Source organism: Protopterus annectens, chromosome 11.part0 (assembly GCF_019279795.1).
Source record: "Protopterus annectens isolate FY-2018-M chromosome 11.part0, PAN1.0, whole genome shotgun sequence".
Lineage (NCBI taxonomy): Eukaryota > Metazoa > Chordata > Ceratodontiformes > Protopteridae > Protopterus > Protopterus annectens.
In genome coordinates, this window is record NC_056745.1 from 1397169020 (window position 1) to 1397192638 (window position 23619).

General features: G+C 44.9%; 1 protein-coding gene across 1 annotated transcript in view; it reads right to left on the minus strand.

Annotated features, from left to right (window-relative positions):
- LOC122815080 (transmembrane protein 168-like) overlaps window positions 1-23619 on the minus strand; it is a 182028-nt gene that overhangs the window by 112677 nt on the left and 45732 nt on the right. Inside the window, exon 2 of the mRNA XM_044087323.1 lies at window positions 18294-18568. Coding sequence (XP_043943258.1) covers window positions 18294-18568 — 275 coding nt within the window. The remainder of the gene's footprint in view (window positions 1-18293; window positions 18569-23619) is intronic.

Sequence of the window (23619 nt, forward strand, 5' to 3'; positions counted from 1 at the left end):
TTTTAATTGTGATAACAAAAACTGTTGGTATTTTAGCATATGAAACTGACAGTTTAAGGCCCTCATGGATAAGGTAGCCGAGGTATATACCTTTTTTCCCCACCTTTCTAAGGATCTGGAATCTCTCTCGGAAGGCAATGGATTTTTAGCAATGGAGGCCTTAACTCCCTTGGGGCCCTGTGAGATGGTTTCTGGGTCAGCAGCATGGCTCTTGTATAGACATTGGTGTGAGTCAGGGACCCTGTAGTACCTGTCAGGCTTAACTGGAGCTGGAGGCAGAGAGTCCGGGTTAAGGCAGGCCTCCGAGTAAACATCATCTAGGATGTCCAAGACAGGAGGTATAGCCAGAGGCCTGTGCTGAGGAAGCAAGAGAAATTCCCCGAGCCTTTTCTTGGAATCTGAATAATCCTGGCCTTCCCAGTGGAAGTGTTCCCTTAAGGTATGCAAAGTTTCCCCAATTCCTCAGGGGGGGATACAGAAGGGATGGACTCCTCCGCATCAGAGTCTTCAAAAGGGGAGTAAGAATGTTCCTGATCATCAGAGTGCTCTGAAATAATGCAGCCCTGATCAGAGGAGGGAGAATCTTCCTCCACTCTAGGCCTTTTGTCCAGAGGGGGCTGAGAACCTGTGATAAGAGTAATTAAATCCTCAGCCATTTTAAGCATCTGTTTCTTAGGCATGGGGCCTGTGTAGCTGGTCTCTGAGTGCATGGTTGCTTTAGACTTTGTGAAAGCCTTGATGGAGAAAGAAGAGGAAGGTCTGAAGACACCTTGAGTGGAGGTGGACCTGTCCACATTCTGAGTTTCAACGCCAAGAGTGGCTTCGGTATCTGTAGTCGGGGTGTGGGCCGAGGAGCCTGCGACCTCGGGCACAGGAGACAGCATCAAAGACAGGTCGTCGGTAGTCAAGAGCTGCGTAGGCGCCTCGCTGAGAACCGGACCACGTGTAGTCGGCTTTGGCGTGGTGTCGGTAGAGGCCGCGGACCTCGTGGGTCGGTCCTTGTCTTTGCGTTTTTTAGACAAAACCGCAGTCGGAGTATCCGACGACATAGTATAGTTAAATGCTTTCCCAAAATAATGCTGGGCGAACTCCGCCCGACGCTTAATAGTGCGTTTGTTGAATGTAGCACAAAAGTGACAGACCGAGACGTCGTGGTCTGGGCCTAAACAAGGTATACAGAGGGAATGGAAATCCTTATGCGGTATTTGCTTCCCACAAGAAATACAATTATTAACTTTGTCTGACATCGGTCTGAGGCAAGAAAAGTTTCCCCAACAGGGTACTTAGCTTTTAAGAAGACTTCGGTTTCCAAATTTTCGTAATCTCAGGAGCTGGCCGACCGGCACTTGCGAACTGCTTCTGCTTCGGGCACCGCGCGGCAAGAAAGACTGAAGAAAATGGCGTCAGCTGGTTCTTTTATACCCCTGTCGCACTGACGTCAGGGAAGAAGCGATGACAACAGACGCCGGACCTAGACTTTGGAATTTGGCCGACCAAGGACCCGCCTGACGGCAGGAGAACCCATCTGTTATGACTGCAGCTGTATTCACGATGAACATCAGCGGGAGTCTAGGTTGGAGGAACTGTCGGCACCGAGCTACCAGCTCCGAAAAACCTTGGATCCAAGAGCCCCGAAGCTGTAGCACGGATCAGGGAAGAAGAGATGGGGCGGAAGAGAGGCATGGAGGTCCCCTCTCCAGAGGAAGAGGGGCCTGGCAAGACTCCCATCTGAATTTGGGTCTGAATGAATCTCCGCATCATCCTGTCCATGTCCATGACCTCGAAGAGGCCACCGACTCGGATCTGGCTGGTCTGCGCAGGGGAGGAAGGCCTCTGGTCCGAATGTTCCAACGGCTCCGGTGAGAAACGAGAAGATCGGAGCCATGGAGAAACAGGCCTCATGGTCTTAGAAGGGGGACTGAGAAAGAGCTCCCTGTCTGGGGATCTCTTACAATGGTCTGTCCTTCCTCTTCTCCCTATCCTCTCTGCGCCTTTCTTTATCTTTCTCTTTTTATTTTTCTTTGTCAGCCACGCTGACTGAAGATTTGTCTTTAGAAGACCCATCACCAGAAGAAGAGAGAGGTTGAGTCCCTGTCTGGGTGGAAGGTAGAACACTAGAGAGAGAGGCTGAGGCAGATTCCAGCATGGCAGCAGGGAGAATGCCTTTGGCTACTAGCTTGGCCTTCCGATCCCCAAGGGCCCTCAGATTAAAACCAGAACAGATAGCACATTGAGTCGACAAATGTGCCACTCCCAAGCAAATTGCACATAGAGTGTGACCATCAGCTGGGGAGAGCTTATGGCCACACACTGTACATTTTTGGAAGACAGGCTTCGGCTGATCAGTCATAGTCCTGCACCCAAAGGTACAAACACTACCTACCAGAAAAACCACACACAAACACAGGTAGGGGAAGGGCAGGCCTAATTACTACTCTCTACAATTTTTTTTTTTAACACAGACAAACAAGCGAGACACTAAACAAGGGGAGGAAGGGAAAACGTTCACTCAAACACACACTAGATACCAGAAAAAATACCATTTACTATCCCTGAGCTCAAAGCAAAGGAGACCACGATGCACACTACTGGCGCGGCAAACAAGATCTGAGGGAAGACAGGAGATGGTAGGGCATTATGGGTAAGGGGAGGAGCTCGGAGCAGATGCTAGAAAAAAAGTTGCCGGCTCAGATCCGATACGGATCCGTATACCCACAGGTTGCAGATAAAATGAAGTTAACTAATTCAGATGTATTTTTATCTTGCCTCGGTGCTCTTTGCTCCCTTTCAATTCCAAATTAAAGTCCCTCTTTCAAGTCTAAAAATTCTGGAATCCAGGTTAAGAATGAAATAATGTCTTCTCCATCAGTATTTTCAGGTAGACCAAAGATTATGTTGTTTCTCCTTTCCCCGTTTTCTAAGTCATCTATTTTGTTAAACAACCTTCTGTTTAAGCAGAAATTCTTTTTGGAATTCTTCCTCTTTGAGTCTCCCTTCAATGTCATTTAGAGAAGTCTATATTTGGTATTTTTGTAAGGTGTTGCTGTAATAGTGCCTTAAGAGTATCAGTCTGCTTTTGAGAATTTAATTTGAGGTTTTCCCAAGTCATTTTTAAAGTCATCCATCTTCAAAGACAGCTCCTGTAAGGTAGATGTCATCAATTGCAGTTCTGTTTTCAAAGCAACATGTGGATGAGAATTCTTTGAGTTGTTCATATTCAGTGACTCAATACATCTCCAAGTTACTTGACAGGAAATTTTTTGTACATCTCCACCAATATTGATATTTATGTAGTTTAGTAGTTTATCTATAGATTTGACATTTTAAACTTGAAAATAATAACATTTTCCTATATTATACTAGTTTATGAAGCTCTCAAAATTCAGTGATCTGAGCTGGCCATCTAGGCTCCGCCCCAGTGGTTGAGTGCATTTCTGTAGATAACTGAGCCTATGGCAACTGCTCTGCCAGACATCTAATGCATCACAGCCACATTTCAAGGAGAATCTGGCTACCTGTAGAGCTTCTCTGACTATGTCCTACACCTCTATATACAATGTTCTATCTAATGTGGAATCATGTTTTGCCATCATTTTATCTTGAAGTGATTCCAAGTAATTTATAATATGGAATTAGCAATTCAAAGCTCGCATGGCTAGGGTTGCAGAGGTATACGTTTTATTGCCAAACTTGTCCAGTAGTCTGCTCTCCCAGTCATCTGATAAGGGGATGCTTGGATGATCCTTTAGGAACCCCTTTAATACATTCAGTGGAGACTAGAGAGGGATCAGTTTGGAATTTTTGTAGAGATGCTTGTGCAAATCAAGCGCTCTGTAAAATCTGTCTGGTTTCCTAAGCACAGGTGGTAAGGAGTCAAGGTGTAGGGCTCTGTCCTCAAAAACATCTAGTAAAATGTGTCTGTGCATGGGAGAGCTGCTTACTTTTCCAGTTAAAAAGCTTCTTTCATTTTGTGTAAGTCTCCCCAAAGGCAAAGTCTTTGGGTGGGGAAGCTGAAGACAGAATATCATCCAGAGTCAGGGTAGGTTTGGGGTTGTAAATTACCTGAATATTAGAGCTCTTCAACATCTTCAGATGATGAGTCTCTTCCTCCTCTTGGAAGGCTACTTCCCTTCTTTTAGTTAGAGAAGCCACAGAAGAAGGTTGTGAGGGTTCTCTAGATTTAATGAAAGTTATGAATTCATGTGCTACCTTGACCAGACCCTCGACTTTGGTCTAAAATGCTGAGGCAATGCCATGGTGGGACTGCATTTCAGTTTCATAGATCATTTAACTGGTGTAGCAGAGGGATGCAATCGTTCAAGCGCAACTTCTGGAGGAAAGTCAGAAGTTAGGAAGACATAAGGTCTCCCGGTGGAACCACTTCTTGGACATTAGAAGAAGATGCCAGCATAACGGTGTTAGACCCAACTGTTTGTGAGTGGTGGTGGCAGTCATGGATAGGCTGGGGACAGTGGCAGCCTCCTGAGGGGTCATGCTAGAGGGCTCCTGCAAAGATGCCTCACCAAGGTCTTCAGTCGACTAAAGAGGTTGATGCGATATTTTTTCTGCAGCCTCCAGATCTCTGGGATTTTTTTTTTTAATCTTTTCACTTTTTGGGATCACACCAGTGGCCACTTGAGTAACTGCATGACCTGCAGAAGTCAGAGGTTGTGATGCTACTGAAGAAACATACAATGAAGACTCCATATGAGCTATAAGTACCTCAACCCTACATTTAAGGGTCTTCACATGAAACTTAGCCAATCAGAGCAGTTAGAGACACTGTGTTGAGGCCCCAAGAAAAAGAGCGAAAATCTTTATGAGGGAATGGTTTCCCACAGGGCAAACAGTTATTAACATTTCTGAATATTAGAGTAGAAATTTCCCCAACAGGCTACTTATCTGTCTAAAAGCAGAACAACGCTAGAAACATAAGCTGACCGACAGGTTGTTCAAAACACACACAAAGTACATCTGACAGTACAAAGTACAGATGTATACACTTACCATAAATGTAGATGTAGTGTGTATTCACTGTTGCAGTCATCACAGTACAGTTTTGTACCTACCATAAATGTAGATGTTAGAGTGTAAACACTGCTGCAGTCATTACACTTGGGTTATCCTGCCATCAGGCGGTCCCACAGTCGGCCAGAGTTCCAAAGTCTTGGTCCGGCGTTGGTTGCTGTTGCCTCCTCCCTGACGTCAGTGCGACAGGGGTATATAAGATGCAGCCAACGCCATTTTCTTCAGTTTTTCTTGCCCCAAATGTCAGGTCCCCCAAATAGGTAGGCAATACAAATTGCTAGTAAACAATACAAAAGTAGAGCAAACAACCATTTTTAGTTACCAGCAAATACTCCCCATAGGAAATAAAGGGTAGATGTCCTAGGTAAATACCAGAAAGTAAGAGGGGAAGGAGGGAGGGTAACCTGGACTGCAGCAGTGTTTACACTCGAACATCTACATTTATGGTAGGTACAAAACTGTACTATGTTCATCGTGTTACACTGCTGCAGTCATTACACTTGGATGGAATCCCAAAGCCGAGGTAGGGAGGCTGGATCTATAAGGCATTAGGGGTGGCTATAAGGCCCTGCAGTACAGCAGTGGTGAAGCCTGCTCTGGATTTGGAGTATAAAGGCAAATGGTAATGTTTGGTGAAGGTATGCACAGAACTCCATGTTACTGCTTCCAAAATATCCTTGGTAGGTACTCCTCTGAGGTAGGCAGTTGAAGTGGCTGTTGCCCTGGTGGAGTGAGATCTAATGCTGCTAGGTACAGGTTTCCCATGGTGGGTGTAGCCGAAATGTATACAGTGTCCTATCCATTTTGAAATAGTCTGCTTTGAAATGGCTTTTCCCTGTGCTCCTGCAGCGTATGCTACCAATAATTGCTCAGATCTTCTGAAAGCTTTGGTTTTGTCCAAGTAGAAGCGTAACTGCCTGTGAATGTCCAAAGAATGTAGTAGTCTCTCCTCTTTGTTCTGTGGTTTTGGATAAAAAGTTGGCAAGTGAATAGTTTGGTTTAGAGCCACACTTGATACCACCTTTGGCATAAACGCAGGGTTGGTTCTTAAGGACACCCTGTCCTGGTGGAAGATGAGGAAAGGTTCCACTGCCATTAGTGCCTGTAATTCTGAAACTCTTCGTGCTGATGTTATTGCCAGTAGCAGAGCAGTTTTCCAAGAGATGTATTTTAATTCTGCTGTGTTAGCTGGCTCAAAAGGAGGTAATGTTAATTTTTCCAAAACAAAGTTGAGGTCCCAAGTACGTGTAGGTGCTCTACGGGGCGATCTTATGTTTTTAGCCCCTCTGAGGTATTGTTTGAGCAAAGGATTAGAAAAAAAATGGTGGATCCATGTAATGAGCAGAGATAGCCGAGGCGTGGATCTTGATGGATGAAAAAGAAAGGCCCTTGTCCAGCATCTCAGTTAAGTATTGCAGTACCTAAGGAATGTTTGGGACTAGAGGGTGAAGGCTGTGCTCTTGGTTCCAGGCACAGAATCTCTTCCATGTGTCCGAGTATGCTTTCCTGGTGCTAGGCCTTCTGGCCTCCAGAATGACATCCATAACAGCTTTGGAGAGAGGCATTGCTTGCTTGACTAAGGAATTTTCCATGCAGCTAGGTTTAAGGTCTTTAGCTGGCTGTGAAGTATCTGATTGTTGTACTGCGTCAGCAACTGTGGAATTTGTGGTAAAATCCAGGGTGGTTCTTGTGTTAAGTTCTTTAGGATTGGGTACCAGTGCTGGTGTGGCCAGTCTGGTGCAATCAGGATCATTTTTGGTTCTTCCTGCCTGGCTTTTATGAGTACCTTTGGAAGGAGGTAAAGGTGGGAAGGCATATACTTGTAGTTTTGTCCACCTGAATGAGAGGGCATCTACTTTCCACGCTTGTGGATGGTAGCTCCTTGTGCAGAATTTCTGTAATTGGCAGTTCTTTGGAGTGGCAAACAGATCTATGTCCGGGCTCCCCCATTTTTGTGTTATCATTCTGAATATTTGTGGGTTTAGCTCCCATTCGTGTGGGTCCATAATGTTTTTGCTTAGGTCGTCTGCCAGTGTGTTTTTCTCTCCTGGCAGGAATTGTGCTTGCAGATGAGCTTAGAGCTGTGTTCCGCAAGGTCAAGGCTCGTCTGCAGAGGGGGTAGGAGTGTGTGCCCCCTTGCTTATGTACCACATAACTGTGGTGTTGCCTGTCTTTAGTAGTAACTGTCCTGGATGCAGTAGGTCCTTGAAAGCTATAACAGCATTTTGTACAGCTAGCATCTCTTTTTGATTGATGTGGAGCTGTCTTTGCTCTGTGGGCCATTCGCCCTGGATACATTTTCCTGCCATGTGTGCTCCCCAGGCGTAATCCGATGCATCTGTTGTCAGTGTCTGCCTGGCTGTGGGTTGAGGGAAAGGCTGTCCCTTGTTGAGGTGACAAGCTTGTGCCCACCATCGAAACTCCTGTTGTAGGCGAGGAATTAGTGGTATAACTGTTTTCAAACTTTTGACAGTGTTGAGACCATACGCTCTTTAGGTACCATTGTAGTTTCCTCATATGCAGTCTGGCATATGGAATTAGTAGTATGCAAGATGCCATGTAGCCCAAGGCCTGCAGAATTTTTCTTGCAGGGAGTTGGGTCTTTGTTGCCATTAATTGAAAATATTGAGTCAGTTGTCCTTGCTTGTCTGGCGTGAGATAAGCCATCTGGGCCGTTGTGTTCAAGCTGGCACCCAGGAATATTAACTGTTGTGAGGGCACTAGTTTTGATTTCTTTTCGTTTACTGTGCACCCCAGGCAACTTAAAAACTTTTTTACGTACACCAGATATTTTAGTAGAATGTCCTTGCTATCTGCTTGAATCAGGCAGTCGTCCAGGTATGGGTAAATTTGAATTCCTTTTTGCCTGCAAAATGCAATTACTGGTGCCAGGCACTTTGTGAAGACCCTGGGCGCAGTAGATAAGCCAAAGGGCAGTGCAGAGAATTGATAGTGCATTGATCCAGCAAGAAATCTGAGGTATCTTCTGCAATTTTGTCTGATAGGGACATGCAGGTATACCTCTTTGAGGTCCAAAGTCACGAGCCAAGCTTTCTTGCCCAGCATGGGAAGAAGCTGCTGTAGTGTCAAAATCTTGAATTTCGGAACATCCAGGTAAGTGTTTATTGTAGAAATGTCCTGAATGGGGATCCAGGCTTTGTCTTTTCTGGGAACCAGAAAGAGTCTTGAGTAAAATCCTTGTCCTTGTTCTTGTGGTGGTACCTTTTGAATGGCTCTCATGTCCATGAGTGCTGTAATTTGTTTTTGAGCCTCTGCCCCTTGATTTGGTGGCAGATTTGGCATTCCTTTTAACCTTGGCAAGGTGTGGAAATGGAACCTGTAACCTTGAGATACGATGTTGAGAACCCATTTGTCTTTGGTGATGCAATGCCAGTTGTGATAGAAAAGTGCCAGTTTTCCTCCTAAGGGGGATGCCAAGAGAGAGCTGTTTGGCAGCTGTAGTGGAAAGTCATTGAGGTTGTTTTTTATAAGGTTGAGGCCCATCTTCCCCTTCTTTCTGGCCTGGTGTGCCCCATTGTCGAGGCCTGTAAGGGCCTTGTGTCTGACCTCTACCTCTTGGACGTCTGTATCTGCCCCTTTGAGGTCTATCTGCAACTGGAAAGGACCAATTCTTTGTTGGCCAATTTCTGCTAAAACGAGGAGGCTGAACCTGTAAGAATTCTTTCACCGTTTGCATAGATTTTGCCTTATCCTCCATCTTCTTTAATACCTCCTCTGCCTTAACTCCAAAAAGCACATCCCGCTGCAAAGGTGCATCCAATAATTTGACCTTAACATGATCTGGTAATGTATGTTCTTTTAACCAAGCATGCCTTCTAATGACAGAGCCTGTAACTGCTGCTCTACAGGAGGCCTCTAAGGAATCAAACCCACAGTCATGCAATAAATCCTGCATTTCTTTTAAATGAGGAGGATCTGATTCTGGTAGCATCTTTTGTTTCAACTGATACAACAAAAATTGCTGATATTTTAGCATGTGAAACTGGCAATTCAAGGCTCTCATTGCTAAAGTTGCAGACGTATATACCTTTTTCCCCCCATCTGTCTAATGCTCTGGAATCTCTGTCAGAGGGGACTGGGTTTTTTGCTGATGAGGCCTTAATCGCTTTGGGTCCCTGAGAAATAGTTTCAAGGTCAGCAACACGGCTTTTGTACAGAAATTTGTGAGAGTCAGGGACTCTGTAATATCTAACAGGTTTAACTGGGGCTGGGGGTAAGGAGTCCGGGTTCAAACTGGATTCAGTGTACACATCATCCACAAGGTCTAAAACTGGTGGAATAGCAAGGGGTCTGTGTTGGGGCAATAAAAGGAAGTCTCCGAGTCTTTTCTTGGATTCTGAGTAATCCTGGTCTTCCCAATGGAAATGCTCTCATGGTATGTAAGGTCTCCCCAAAGGAGTAATCCTCAGGCGGAGAGGCTGATGGAATTGATTCCTCAGCATTAGAATCCTCATAAGAGGGTAAAAAATATCCTAGGTCCGAGGAAGAGTCAGAGGAGAGGGACACCTGATCAGAAGATTTATAGTCTGCATCCTGCCTGGGCCTTTTATCAGGAGGGGGATGGGACCCCCTGATCAGAGTGATCAGGTCCTCGGCCATTTTTAGCATCTGTTTCTTAGGCATGGTAGCCTGTCCTGGAGAAAGTCGTGTCGGTTTCTTTGCTTTTAAGGGGGGCTTAGATTTAACAGAGGGTTTAATAGTTAACTGGGTAGGTCTGAAAACACCCTCTGTAGCTGTGGAATGCTCAGCTACTTCAGTTTCCTCTGTAGGTTTAGAATCGGTAAACTGAAGGCCTAGTGGGTCCGAAGGCCCAGCCAGCTCCATGTGAGAGTCGGAGGCGGTCTGGCGACCGGCCTAGAAGAGGCCTAGTCGTCCGTTTTGGGCCTCAGATGCCTGTCCTTGCGCTTTTTATGCATTGCGGTCGTCGGACTTTCCGATGGCATGGTTTAATTGAATTGTCTACCAAAATAATGTCGGGCAAAATCAAACAGACGTTTAATAGTGCGCTCGTTAAACCTAGCACAAAGCCAACAACCAGTGACATTGTGGTCAGGGCCTAGGCATGGAATACAATAGGAGTGGAAATCCTTATGAGGTATTTACTTCCCACAAGAAATACAGTTATTAACTTTTACTGACATCGGTCTGAGGCAAGAAAAAGTTTCCCCAACGGGGTACTTGGCTTTTTTAGAAGACTTCGGTTCTGGATTCGGAATGAAAATCTCAGGAGTCGGCCGACTGGCACTTGCGAACTGCTTCTGCTTCGGGCACCGCGCTGCAAGAAAGACTGAAAAAAATGGCATCGGCTGCATCTTATATACCCCTGTCGCACTGACGTCAGGTAGGAGGCGACAGCAACCGACGCCGGACCAAGACTTTGAAACTCTGGCCGACTGCGTGACCGCCTGACGGCAGGATAACCCAAGTGTAATGACTGCAGCAGTGTAACACGAACATCTGTGGGTTATCCCTGCTGCGGTATCACTCGGCTGGCCCGAATACCAGAGTCAATGTTTTTCTGCATCAGCTGCTGTCGCCTATAGACTGACATCGGGTCGTCAGTGCTACAAAACAAGGCAGCTGACGCCATTACATCAGTTTTTCTTGCCCTAGCCAGTCAGGAGCCCCAGGAAATATGGCAATGCGGTCCTGGTGGTTAACCACCCCAAGAAGCTTATGTCTTCCTAATGAAAGAGGATACAAGGGGTAAGGAGGGAGGGAAACCAAGACTGCAACACTGAATACACTTGAACATCTACATTTATGGTAAGTGTACACAACTGTACTATGTTCTTCATGTTTTACTGTTGGAGTCATCACCTGTGGGAGGATTCCCACAGCTGAAGACAGGGGTGGCAGGATTAGTTAGAGACCTGGGCATGGGTAAAGATGCCATGCAGCACTGCAGAGGCAAACCTTGCCCTAGCCTTACAGAAAAGAGGAAGGTGGTAATGCTTGTAAAGGTATGGACCGAGGTCCAGGTGGCAGCTTCCAAGATGTCCCTGGGGGGAACTCCTCTGAGGAATGCTACGGAAGTGGAGGCTGCCCTTGTGGAAAGGGTACGAATAGACTTAGGGGGAGGTTTCCCACAAAATCTGTAGCAGAAATGGATAACAGTGCAATATCCATTTGGAGATAGTCTGCTTGGAAATGAGCTTCCTCGCTGCCCCTAGGGCAAAACTGACAAGAAACTGGTCCGTCTTTCTGAAGGGTTTAGTACAGTCCAGGTAGTGTCTGAGCTGTCTGTGCACGTTTAGAGAGTGCAGAATTCTTTCTCCCTTGTTTTGAAGGTTAGGGAAGAAGGTGGGCAGATGAATGACCTGGTTGCGAGTCACATCAGATACCACCTTGCACATAAAGGAGGGGTTAGTACCAAGAGAAACCCTGTCTGCATGGAAAATGATGACAGGCTCAATGGCCATCAGTGCCTGAAGTTCAGAAACCCTTCTGGCTGAGGTGACAGCTAGCAAAAAAGCAATCTTCCAGGAGAGGAATTTCAGTTCTGCTGAAGCAGCAGGTTCGAAGGGTGGTAAGGTTAGTTTTTCCAAAACATAATTAAGATACCAGGCTGGCGTAGGAGGCCTTCTGAAGGTCTGATATTAGAAGACCCTCTGAGGAATTGTTTAATCAAAGGGGAGAGAACAGGGGCTGGTCTCTATTAAACTGAGCTGATATGGCTGAGGCATGGATTTTAACAGAAGAGAAGGAGAGGCCACTACTGAGTAATTCCACGGGATAGTCCAAGATAAGAGGGACAGAAGGTTGTGAGGAACTGGGCCCTCTGTACTGGTTCCAGGAGCAGAATCTTTTCCATTTCCCTGCATAAGATTTTCTGGTGCTGGGCCTTCTGGCCTCTGTGATAATGCCTAGGACCTGCTTGCTTAGCAGAAGCCCTTCTCTTACCTTGGGAGTATCAGCCATGCTGACAGCTTGATATAGTCTACAAATCTGGGTGCCGCATTGCCCCCCTGCTTTTGTCAAGAGGTTTGGGATCTGGAGAAGCTACCTGGGAGGATGTGATTTGAGGCTGCTCAACAAGGGGTACCAATGCTGGCTGGGCCATTCTGAAGCAATGAGTATGGCCTTGGGCCCCTTCTCCCTTAGCTTAATGAGTACCTTGGGAGTAAGAGGCAGGGGGGAATGTGTACATGAAGAGGAAGTTCCATGGGAAGGTCAAGGCATCCACCTTCCATGCCAGTTGGTGATACTCCCTGGTGCAGAATTTCTTTAGCTGATGGTTGAGGTGTGAAGCAAAGAGATCCACCTCCAGATTTCCCCACACTTGTGACTAGCACAAAGATCTTTTTGTGGAACTGCCATTTGTGGGGGTCCATTAAGTGTCTGCTTAAGTGGTCTGCCAGGATGTTGCTGATCCCTGGTAGGTATTGGGCTATTAGGTGTAATCCCATGGAGAAGGCAGTCAGCCAGAAGCTCATGGCTAGCCTGCACAGAGGGTAAGATTGTGTCCCTCCCTGTTTGTTGATGTACCACATTACTGTGGTGTTGTCTGTTTTGATGAGGAGAACTCCTGGCCTGAGGTGAGATGGAAGGATGTCAGAGCATTTTGCACTGTAATCATTTCCATCTGGTTGATATGCAAGGGAAGGTGTTGGGCATCCCAAAGACCTTGGGTGCACATGCCTGCTAGGTGGGCGCTCCAAGCGATGTCTGAGGTGTCGGTGGTGATGGTCTGCCTGTGGGGCGGTGGATGAAGGGGAGACTGTGGTTCCTGGCACAGTCCCCTGCCCACCAGAGAAACTCGGCCCTTAGACAGAGTATCAGAGTGAAAGAGGTCTCTAGAGGCTGTGAGTGTTAACACCAAAGGTTCCTTAGATACCACTGAAGTTTCCTCATGTGTAGCCTAGCCATAGGAATTAGGATAAAAGAAGCCATATACCCAAAGGCTTGCAGGAACTTCCTCGCTTTGAGGTGACTTTTGGACGCCAGCTGGGTAAAGTAGAAAAGAAGGAAGCTCTGCTTTTCTGGGGATAGGAAGGCCATTTGGGATGCTGTATCCAGCAGTGCTCCCAGGAAAATTATCCTTCTGGAGGGAGTCTGCTTTGATTTCTTCTTGTTGATGGTGAACCTCAAAGGAAGTTAGGAGGGTTTTGACAAAGTGTAGGTCCTGGAGCAGCTTTTCTTTGCTCTCTGCCTGAATGAGGCAGTCGTCCACATAAGGGTAAATCTGTATATTTTTCTGTCTGCAAAATGCTATGGTTGGGGCCAAACATTTAGTGAAAACCTTGGGAGCAGTAGATAAGCCAAAGGGAAGAGCAGAGAACTGAAAATGCTGTGAGCCTGCTCTGAAATGTCCCTTATGGGGATATGGAGGTGTGCATCTTTTAAGTCCAGGGTCACTAACCAAGCATTTTTTGTCAGCATAGGCAGCAGCTGCTGCAGGGTTAGCATTTTGAAATTGGGGACCACCAGGAATGAGTTCAGAATGGACAGATCCAGGATGGGGTGCCAATTGCACACCTTTCTGAGAACAAGGAAAAGCCTGGAATAAAAGCCTTTGGCTGCTTGATCTGCTGGGACAAGTTGTACTGCCCCCTCGGCTATGAGAGTTTGGACTTGCTTTAATGCCTCTGCCCAGTGATTGGGAGGTAAGTCTGGGTACCCTCTGGGAATTGGGAGTTCGTTGAAAGTGAATTTGTATCCCTGAAAAGTGATCTTTAAGACCCATTGGTCCTTGGTTACAGACTGCCAATTTTCTTTGCAGAGGGACAGCCCTTCCTCTGAGCTTTTGGGTGAAAGGAGGGCAAGGGGGGTTGGGAGTCATTGAGAGGGTTTCCCATAGAGGGATGGCGTAGAACTCCCTGCCTAAGAGGTGGATGTGGTCCACTGTTTGGTTCTCTGTTGTCCCTGCTGTAGGGACCTGGGTGGCCTGCCCCAGTCTGCTAGGAGCAGGAAAGGACCAGTGCTTAGGGGAAAAATTCCTGCCGAATCTAGGAGGTTGAACCGGAAATAAATCTTTTACTGTTTGCATAGATTTTGCTTTGTCTTCCATCTTTTTAAGCACCTCTTCTGCTTTTTCTCCAAACAAGCGGTCTTTATCCAAAGGTGCATCAATTAATTTAGACTTGACATGATCAGGTAGAGGTTGTTCCTTCAACCATGCATATCTCCTAATGACAGACACAGACACTGCTGCCCTGCTAGAGGCTTCTAGTGCATCACATCCACAGTGTAAAGAGTGCCTTGCCACTTGACAAGCAGAGTGCAATAAATCTGCTAACTCCTTAGACTTGGCACAGTCAGGAAAAGTAGAAATCTTTTGCTTTAATAGTTCCAAAGTGTGCGGTTGATATTTCAACATATGAAACTGACAGTTGAGAGCTCCGATAGCAAAGGTTGCAGAGGTGTAAACTTTTTTACCCCATCTGTCCAGAGCTCTGGCATCCTATCAGAATGAGTAGGGTTCTTTGCAGAACAAGCCCTAGCTCCCTTGGGACCCTGTGTAATGACCTCCGGGTCTGCAGCAGAAATGCTGTACAGGTATTTGTGTCTGGCACTCTAATACCTGTCTGGCACTCTAATACCTGTCTGGCTTACTTGGAGCAGGAAGAAGGGCATCCGGGGATTCATGGAAAAGATCATCCGCCACTTCTAAAATAGGGGAGATGGTCTGTGCTGAGGTAGGTCTAGAAATTCTCTTAGCCTTTTCTTAGACTGAGGGAAATCCTGAGATTCCCATTGGAAATGTTCCCCAAAGGAGAGGTCTTCTGGTGGGGAGGCAGAAGGGATGGATGCCTCTGCATCTGAATCCTCATAAGCAGTAAGAGGTGGTTGTTCCTCTTCAAAATCTGAATAATCTGACTCCTCAGAATTTTGCTCCGTCAATAGTTCAGAAGAAGGGTGTCTTTTCCATTTAGAAGTTGTGGCTTGACTGCCCCTGATAAGGGAATAAGATCCTCTGCATCTTAAGCATCTGGGCCTGGGTTGGAGGGGCAGGAGTAAGATGGTGGCTAGAGATAGATTTTCTAGGGGTGGCCTAGCTTCTAGGCCCAAGAGTAGTCATCTGTCTGATAGAAACAGTAGTCGGGTGTGAAGACGTCTGTTTCTGACTCAAATCAGTAGTGCAACAGACATCCTCAGAAGCTGGTACCTGCCTAGCGGCTCCGGACCCAACCGAGGCAGAGACAGCCAAAGGTTCTGAAGACGAAGATGATTTCTGCAGCATACTGGACTCTGAAAAGATCTCGGTAGACTACCATCAGGCATCAAGGGCTGCGAAAGCGCCTCACTGAATTCCGGACAGCTGACCTGCCTAGCAGAAGAGTTGTCAGAAGGCTTAGCCTTAGGAGGTCTGTCTCTATCTTTATCCCTATACTTTTTAGGAGGCTCTACGGATTGTTGGCTGACTGACGCCATTTGTGAAGATGGAGGATGAAAATACCCTTCTACAAAAAGAGCTCTACGATGAATGGTTCTCGTGTTAAAGAAGGCACAGAACCGGCAATGGGCGACGTGATATGGGCCTAAAGAAGTGACGCAGTAGGAATGGAAGTCCCAGTGTGGGATCTGCTTTCCACAAGAGAGACTATTGTTAACTTTTTCGGACATCGGTTTGTGCAAGAAAGAGATCCCCAACAGGGTACTTAGCTTTAGATGTTTTTCAGCTGTGATCTGAACTCTGGTAGCGACTGACCAGCACACTTACAAACTGCTTCTGCTACGGGCTCCATGGCAAGAAAGACTAATGTAACAGCATCAGCTGCATTGTTTTATAGCACTGATGACCTGACATCAGTCTACAGGCAACAGCAGCTGATGCAGAAAAACACTGACTGTGGTATTTGGGCCGACGGAGGGATACCACAGCAGGGATAACCCACAGGTGATGACTGCAACAGTGAAACATGAAGAACATCAATAGAAGTCTGAAAGGAGCTATACTCTGAAGGCAGTGTGGCCAAGTACTCCCATCAAACTATTTGCACAAAACAGAATAAACTTCCACATATATGCCCAATAGCTACGGAATTCTATAAGCAAGAGTGAAAGGAAAAAAATATCTTACCAAAATCTGCCCAACACCTTGCCTTTTTTGTTCTCTGGAGAGGGGATGGTGTTGATTAAAAGGTAGACATGGCAGCTAGCTCTGATCTAAGTTGAGAAAACAGAAATGTGTTAGTCTGAGGTACGCTATACAATCTGGATGCCTGTTTAAAGGACTGAAGATTGAAAGTCAGGATTATTACGGACAACACTAAACGCAACCTCCAAAGCTGGGAAAATGGAAGGAATAGGTGTAGAATGACAATTTTTAACATATTATCATCTTAATTCAGGGAGAACCATCTGTTTCCACCAAAATACCTCATTCATCCAGGATGAAGCTGGAGAGAAAGAGAATTCCTCCAAAAGGGACGGAGAGGAGCAAAGGTTGAAAGTATCTGAGTAATGGGCTTGACGGTGTATAGGAGAAGCTGCCCCCATCTCTGTCAGAATCCTCTGATGGGTTTTCCTCACGTATTTCCTTAGAAAAATTGCTCTTGGGTAAGCATCTTTGGACACCAGGTTTAATATCCTGTAATAACTGCCTGGCCAGGGTAAGAAAGTCCTCTTTTGTAATAGACACCATATCTTCAGAAGAATAATGTGTAACCTTTTGTTTCTGCATTTACTGGTTGCACCCTGCCAGAGGATAAACTTGGAGATGGCCGTTCAGCACTGGATACCTTGAAAAGCATCTCCTGGAGTGACTCCCTGACCCAAAGATGATGGTTTTCCTATGACTGTAACGCACACAGGAACAGCAGTAGAGCATGTGGCTGGCAAGAAACCCAGAGAAGAAAGTGAGTGGTCTGAGGAACAAGAGCAGCTGGTCACTACAAGTTCACCCACTTAGACTGAGCTACTATCTGAGCCCACAGAGACAGCAAGGGCTCTATTTTATTATTTGTTCTTTAAGAACCAGCACAACTGGAATCCTGTCAAAATACAGCAGCAGCAGCATGAAATGCACTCTGACAGAAAAAAAGGCAAGTTGTCACGAAGTATAATCACTAAACACATTAAACAGGTTGTTTGCCCACTTAAACACACTAAACACACGAAACATTGCATAAATAGTACACTTTTCAAACAAAAGTATCCTCTAAATTCAAAATAAGTCCTTAGTTAAAAACAGCGGTCTACATAGGAAACTAACTAATATGACAAAACTTAGCCAGTGGTCTCTAAAGCAGTTACTTTAAGATCTCTCAAAAAAATAAAAATCTTAAAACTTTCTCTGAGTTTCTGATGGCTTCAGTAATGTTATTCCGAGAGGTCAGAACAATCTTGCAGACTGCATGCTATCAACAGAACAGTAAAAGACCACCTTGGTAGCTGCAGACACTGGAGTTCCTGATGGAATAACTGTTCTTCGATGGTTAGTTTACTGCAAAGATGACTGTACCTTTTTATAAAGGGACACGAGAAGACATGTAGTTCCACTGTTAGGAAGCCAGTTGCTTTTATCTACAGTAATGGTCTCTGGTCAACAGTGTTGAGGAATCTGGCTTCTGTTCTCAGCAGACAGAGTAGTAAATCTGAGAGTAGCTGACTAATTATAGGCAGATAGTCTACTCCATACTGAACATTTACAACTACAGCTTGTCTGGTTTCAAAAGAGAGTAGGTCTGAAATTTTGTACAAAGCCTTCAGTTCAGAAAGATCTTTCTAGACATGGACTGTGTGTGAAATTTAAATGGCTCTGATCAAAGGTAAGGCCAAGATATCTTTGATGCTTTGTACAACTTGTGATTTCTTACCGGACCCATGAGAGTGACAAGGTTGGTGTTTTGTTTGTGGATGTACCAAACAGTATGATAATGTTTTTTAGTGTTTCACCAACTACAAATAGTTAAAATCTTCCAGGGGTCATTGATTATTGTGTTTGGATTCTTTCTAGCATTAATTAATGCAATAGGATCTATACAGAAGACACAATTAGCCTACAACAGACACCAGGTAGAATCAGTTATAAATAGTGAAAAAATAAACCAGCAACAGTAAAAATGCTGCTACTCACAATAACTCAAAAGCATTTACATGTACATACAGACATAAATTTTGGTTATCCCCAATAAAGATTACTATAGAAAAAATACTTAAATGAAGTGGATACCATCACCTTGTTGAAAACAAGTCTATGATCTACTGTAAAAAAGTAAACTTTTATACACAGTCATGCTCCACAAAACACACATATTGCAGTTACAGCTAATAAATGTGCAGAATACTAATCCTTTTACCTGCCAAAGCCCACTCTCCAGAACTGTGAGAATGGCCACTATAATACAGGATATATGTATCATGTCTGGGTCCATCCACTGTCCGTAGTTCCATAAAACTCTTCAGCTTTGTTTGGACTGTGTCAAAAGAAAGTCCACTTGTAGAATAATCACACCCATAAGTCTCTATCATGTGATAAGCAAAAAATCTCTGGATAGCATTCAGCATGCCTGTAGATCTCAGATTCAACTCCTGCACATGTTCAGGGGGAAGTAGTGCTGGTTGACCATCAGGGCTATGGGGAAAGAAAAACAGCAGCAAATTAACAGATGTTTGAGGGTTTCCTTTAACATTTTTGTTACTATCTTCCAAAAGATACATAAACATGAGTGACAAAGTAAATTAAAACTATTCTCACAAACTGAAAGAAATGCAAATTTTCAGGTTGTAGAAATTGGCCAAGAAAGGACTAAGGTACAAAGTTTTAAGGCTTTGTGAATGGTCAAGAGAATAAAGACAATCTACTAAACTTACTAAGGGGGGGGGGGGTCAAATTTATAGCAACAACTCAGTAAAATGAAACAAAAGCTGTGAACATCAAATAATGCCAACTCCCCAAAGGATCAAACCCCATTTCTACGTCAGCTGAGTGAAGCCAATTATTATATTTAAGGGATAAGGGTTTGCCCTGTGAGGATACGAGGTAGTTCCAGTTGTGCCATGGAGAGTAGGGCAGTGCATGTGTTACATAGCTAGCTGGAGTTTTGTAAAGAATTCTATGCCATTTGAATATCAAACTGATTTGTACAGATGCTTCTGTTAAAAATGTATTTGTAAAGTTGTTTGCGTTAAAAATTTATCAACAATGGGTCCTGATGAACAGAAAAGAAATATGCATGCATGTCAGACTGTACTGTTGTAACTGATGACATGTATATAGCAGAGAATATCAGAAGGGAAGTGGTCAAGCTCACCTTAAGAAAAACAGCCTGAATTAAATTACTTGGTTTAGGTCAAAGATTTTCTCACAGGTCTGAAAGGGGTCTATATTACATGATCGAACTTTCAAAAGTTCGATTATCATATGGTCGACACTATATGATCGAATTTTTGAAAGCTCCAACGTTTTAATGAAGATCTCTGTACAGTACGGAATGGGAAGATTTCCCTTTTCTGCACTGTAGTGTGATCTCGGAGTTGGTATATTTAAAGAGTGGGGGTGGGGGGGTGCAGGATGGCTTGCCCCCCCTGCTTAAAACATTTAGGTAGGTTATTTGTGTAGTTTATTTTTTATTAGATTTTCAAACTTTTAAAAGTTTGATCATATGGTGCCGACCATATGACAATCGAACTTTTGAAAGTTTGATTATCTAATATAGACCAGTCTGAAAGCAGCCAGAGAACATCTTGTTAGTTTCTGCAGGAAGGGTGGAACAGTTGGAAGTTTTTTACAATTCCAAATGCTGTAATAAACCTTAGCTAAAGTTGTGGATGTGTGTACACTGTAACATCAGTGCCAGATCCTGGCTCAGTTTCTAGTGAGGGGGTAGTGTGGCAACCAGAGTCAGGTAACCAGATGTAATGTCACTCTGTAGCCAGCACAGAGATTGTATTTGAATACTAGTGAGAGACATGAGGTGTGCAAGACAACCATCCATGTTCATCTAACCTTGCTTAAGTAACTAGGGAAAGTACAGTTGTGTACACTTACCATAAATGTAGATGTTAGAGTGTATTCACTGTTACAGTCATCACATTTGGGTTATCTGCCTGCAGGTAGCCCTTAGCCAGCCTGAATACCAGAGTCTTCGGATTTCTGCATCAGATGCAGTCGCTTTTTCCATGACATCAGGTCGTCAGAGGTATGAAAAAAGTACAGCTGTGTACACTTACCATAAATGTAGATGTTAAGAGTGTATTCACTGTTGCAGTCATTACATTAGGGTAATCTGCTGGCCTGATTAAAGTCTTGGGTCCTGCATCAGTTGCTGCCCCTTCTTTCATGACGTCAGGTCGTCAGGGGTATAAAACATGCAGCCGACGCCATTACAGCAGTTTTTCTTGCCCCAGATGTCAGGTGCCCCCAAATGGGGAGCCAAATATTTAAGTAATTAAAAACACAAAAATATACCTCCAAACAAAAGCAAATACACCAAAAAGGCTTTTAAGCATAGTAAAGGAAAGTAAGAGAAAAACAGGGGGTTGGAGGGAGGGTAACAAGGACTGCAACAGTGAATACACTCGAACATCTAGATTTATGGCAAGTGTACACAACTGTACTATGTTCTTCGTGTTTCACTGTTGCAGTCATTACATTTGGGTAGATTCCCAAAGCTATGGTTGGGAGGATGGATTTATACAGCACTAGGACCAGCTATAAGGCTCTGCAGGACTGCAGTGGCAAAGCCAGCTCTGGATTTAGAGAACAGGGGTAAATGGTAATGTTTGGTGAACGTATGAACTGAGCTCCAGGTAGCAGCTTCTAGAACGTCTCTGGTAGGAACACCTCTGAGAAAGGCTGTAGACGTAGATGTAGCCCTGGTGGAATGAGATCTGATCCCCTGGGGGATAGTTTTATCATGGTGCATATAGCAGAAATTAATACAATGGCTTATCCATTTGGAAATAGTCTGCTTTGAAACAGCCTTTCCCTCTGCCCCTGCAGCAAATGCCACCAGTAGTTGTTCAGATTTTCTTAGAGATTTTGTCCCAAGTAAAATCTAAGTTGTCTGTGTACATCTAATGAATGCAGAATCCGCTCCCCCTTGTTCTGTGGATTGGGAAAGAAAGTTGGCAAATGAATGGTCTGATTAAGAGCCACACTGGATACCACCTTAGGCATGAAGGATAGATTGGTCCTGAGAGACACCATGTCCGCATGGAAAATAATGAAAGTCTCCACTGCCATAAGAGCCTGCAATTCAGAAATCCTTCTAGCTGAAGTGACTGCTAAAAGAAAAGCTGTTTTCCAGGAGAGAAATTTTAAGTCTGCAGTAGCAGCTGGCTCGAAAGGAGGGAGAGTGAGTTTTTCCAATACAAAACTGAGGTCCCAGGCAGGGGTTGGAGCTCTCCTGGGTGGTCTTAAGTTTTTGGCCCCTCTGAGACACTGCGTTAGCATAGGATGAGAGAAGAGGGGAGGTTCTGTGTTGTAATGAGCTGAAATGGCTGAGGCATGGATTTTTATGGAAGAAAGGGACAGGCCCTTGTGAAGCATCTCAGTTAAATATTGTAAAATCTGAGGAATATTGGGCACGGTTGTGCATATCCCTTGTGATTGATTCCAGGCACAGAATCTTTTCCATTTGTCAGCATAAGATTTTCTAGTACTAGGCCTTCTTGCCTCCAAAATGACATCCATCACAGGTTTGCGGAGGGATGCCAAGGGTGAATTTAGGTGATTAACCACGCTGCAAGATTCAAAGTTTGGAGCCGAGTGTGCAGAATGTGGTTGTTCTGCTGAGACAGTAAGATGTCTGAGGCAGGTGCCATGGTGGAAGGTGTGACACATTGAGCAGGAGTGGGTACCAGTGTTGGCGAGGCCAGTCTGGAGCAATCAAAATCATTTTTGGTTTGTCCTGTTTGACTTTTAGTAGAACTTCGGCGAGCAGAGGCAGAGGGGGAAAGGCATAGACTGATAGAGCATTCACTTTCCAGGCTTTTTTGTGAGGAGTTCTTGTGCAGAATTTGTCCAACTGATAGTTCTGGGGTGAGGCAAAAAGATCTATGTCTGGACTCCCCCATTTGCATGCCAACATGTTGAAAATCCTTGGTTCCTGTTTCCATCCGTGTGGGTCCATGAGATTTCTGCTTAGTTCATCTGCCAGAGTATTCAGCTTTCCTGGCAGGAATTGAGCTTGTAGTTGAATCTGATAGGTCAAGGCCGTGTTCCACAATGCCATAGTTAGTCTGCAAGGGGGGTAGGAGTGTGTACCCCCCTGCTTATGTACTACATAACTGCGGTGTTGTCTCTGTCGATCATTAATTGTCCTGGATGAAGGTATTCTTTGAAGGCTGTCAGAGCATTCTGTACAGATAGCATCTCTTTTTGATTGATATGAAGGTGCATTTGAGTTAGGCTCCATTTGCCCTGAATGCACTTCCCTGCCAGATGAGCCCCCCAAGCATAGTCTGAAGCGTCTGTAGTTAGGGTTTGTGTGGCAGGGGGTGGGGTGAATGGCAGTCCCTCGTTTTGGTGGCAGGCCTCTGTCCACCATAGGAACTCTAGTTGCAGGCAAGGTATGATAGGAATCATTGTTTCCAGGCTGTGACAATGTTGACTCAAACTCTAAGCACCACTGAAGTTTCCTCATATGCAGTCTTGCATATGGAATTAGAAGAATGCAGGAGACCATGAAACCCAAGGCTTGCAGAATTTGTCTTGCAGATAGCAGGGTTTTTGTGGCCACCTGTTTGAAGTAAGTCACCAAATGAATTTGCTTTTCTGGCGTAAGGTAAGCCATCTGGGCAGTTGTATGCACCCAGGAATGTAATTTTTTGAGAGGGTACCAGTTGTGATTTCTTTTCGTTTATGGTGTACCCTAGACAAGTTAGAACCTTTTTGACAAATGCCAGAGGTTTTTGAAGAATGTCCATTTTCTGCCTGAATTAGACAATCGTCCAGGTATGGATATATTTGAATATTTGCCTGCAAAATGCAATTACTGGAGTCAGGCACTTTGTGAAGACCCTGGGCACAGTAGGTAAGCCAAAGGGCAGTGCAGAAAACTGGTAATGCAAACAGCCTGCTTTGAAACGGAGGCATCTTCTGCAAGATTCCCCTGATTGGGATATGCAGGTAAGCCTCTTAAGTCTAGAGTTACCAACCAGGCATCTTTGCCTAGCATTGGAAGTAACTGTTGAAGAGTCAGCATCTTTAATTTTGGAATGCCCAGAAATGTGTTAGAGTAGAGAAGTCCAGAATTGGACGCCATGATTTGTCTTTTCTGGGTACCAGGAAAAGTCTTGACTAGAAACCTGGTCCCTTTTCCTCTTCTGGGATTGGTTGAATAGCCCCCATGTCCATGAGAGACAGTACTTGTTTCTGGGCCTCCGCCCACTGATTTGGGGGCAGGTCTGGCCATCCATTTGGGATTGGCAACATGTGGAAATGAAATCTGTATCCCTGGGATACTATATTTAAAACCCATTTGTCCTGGGTTATAAGTTGCCAGTTTTCCCCCCAAAGGGGCGGCTGAAAGGTAAGTGCTTGGTAAGTGTAGAGGGAATTCACTGAGACTGCTTATCATAGGGAGGTGCCTTATTGTTTCCAGATTTGGAGGAGGAGGCACCCCATTGTTTTGTTCTAAAAGTCCCTTGTGACTGAAACCTGGAGCCTTTGGAATGCCT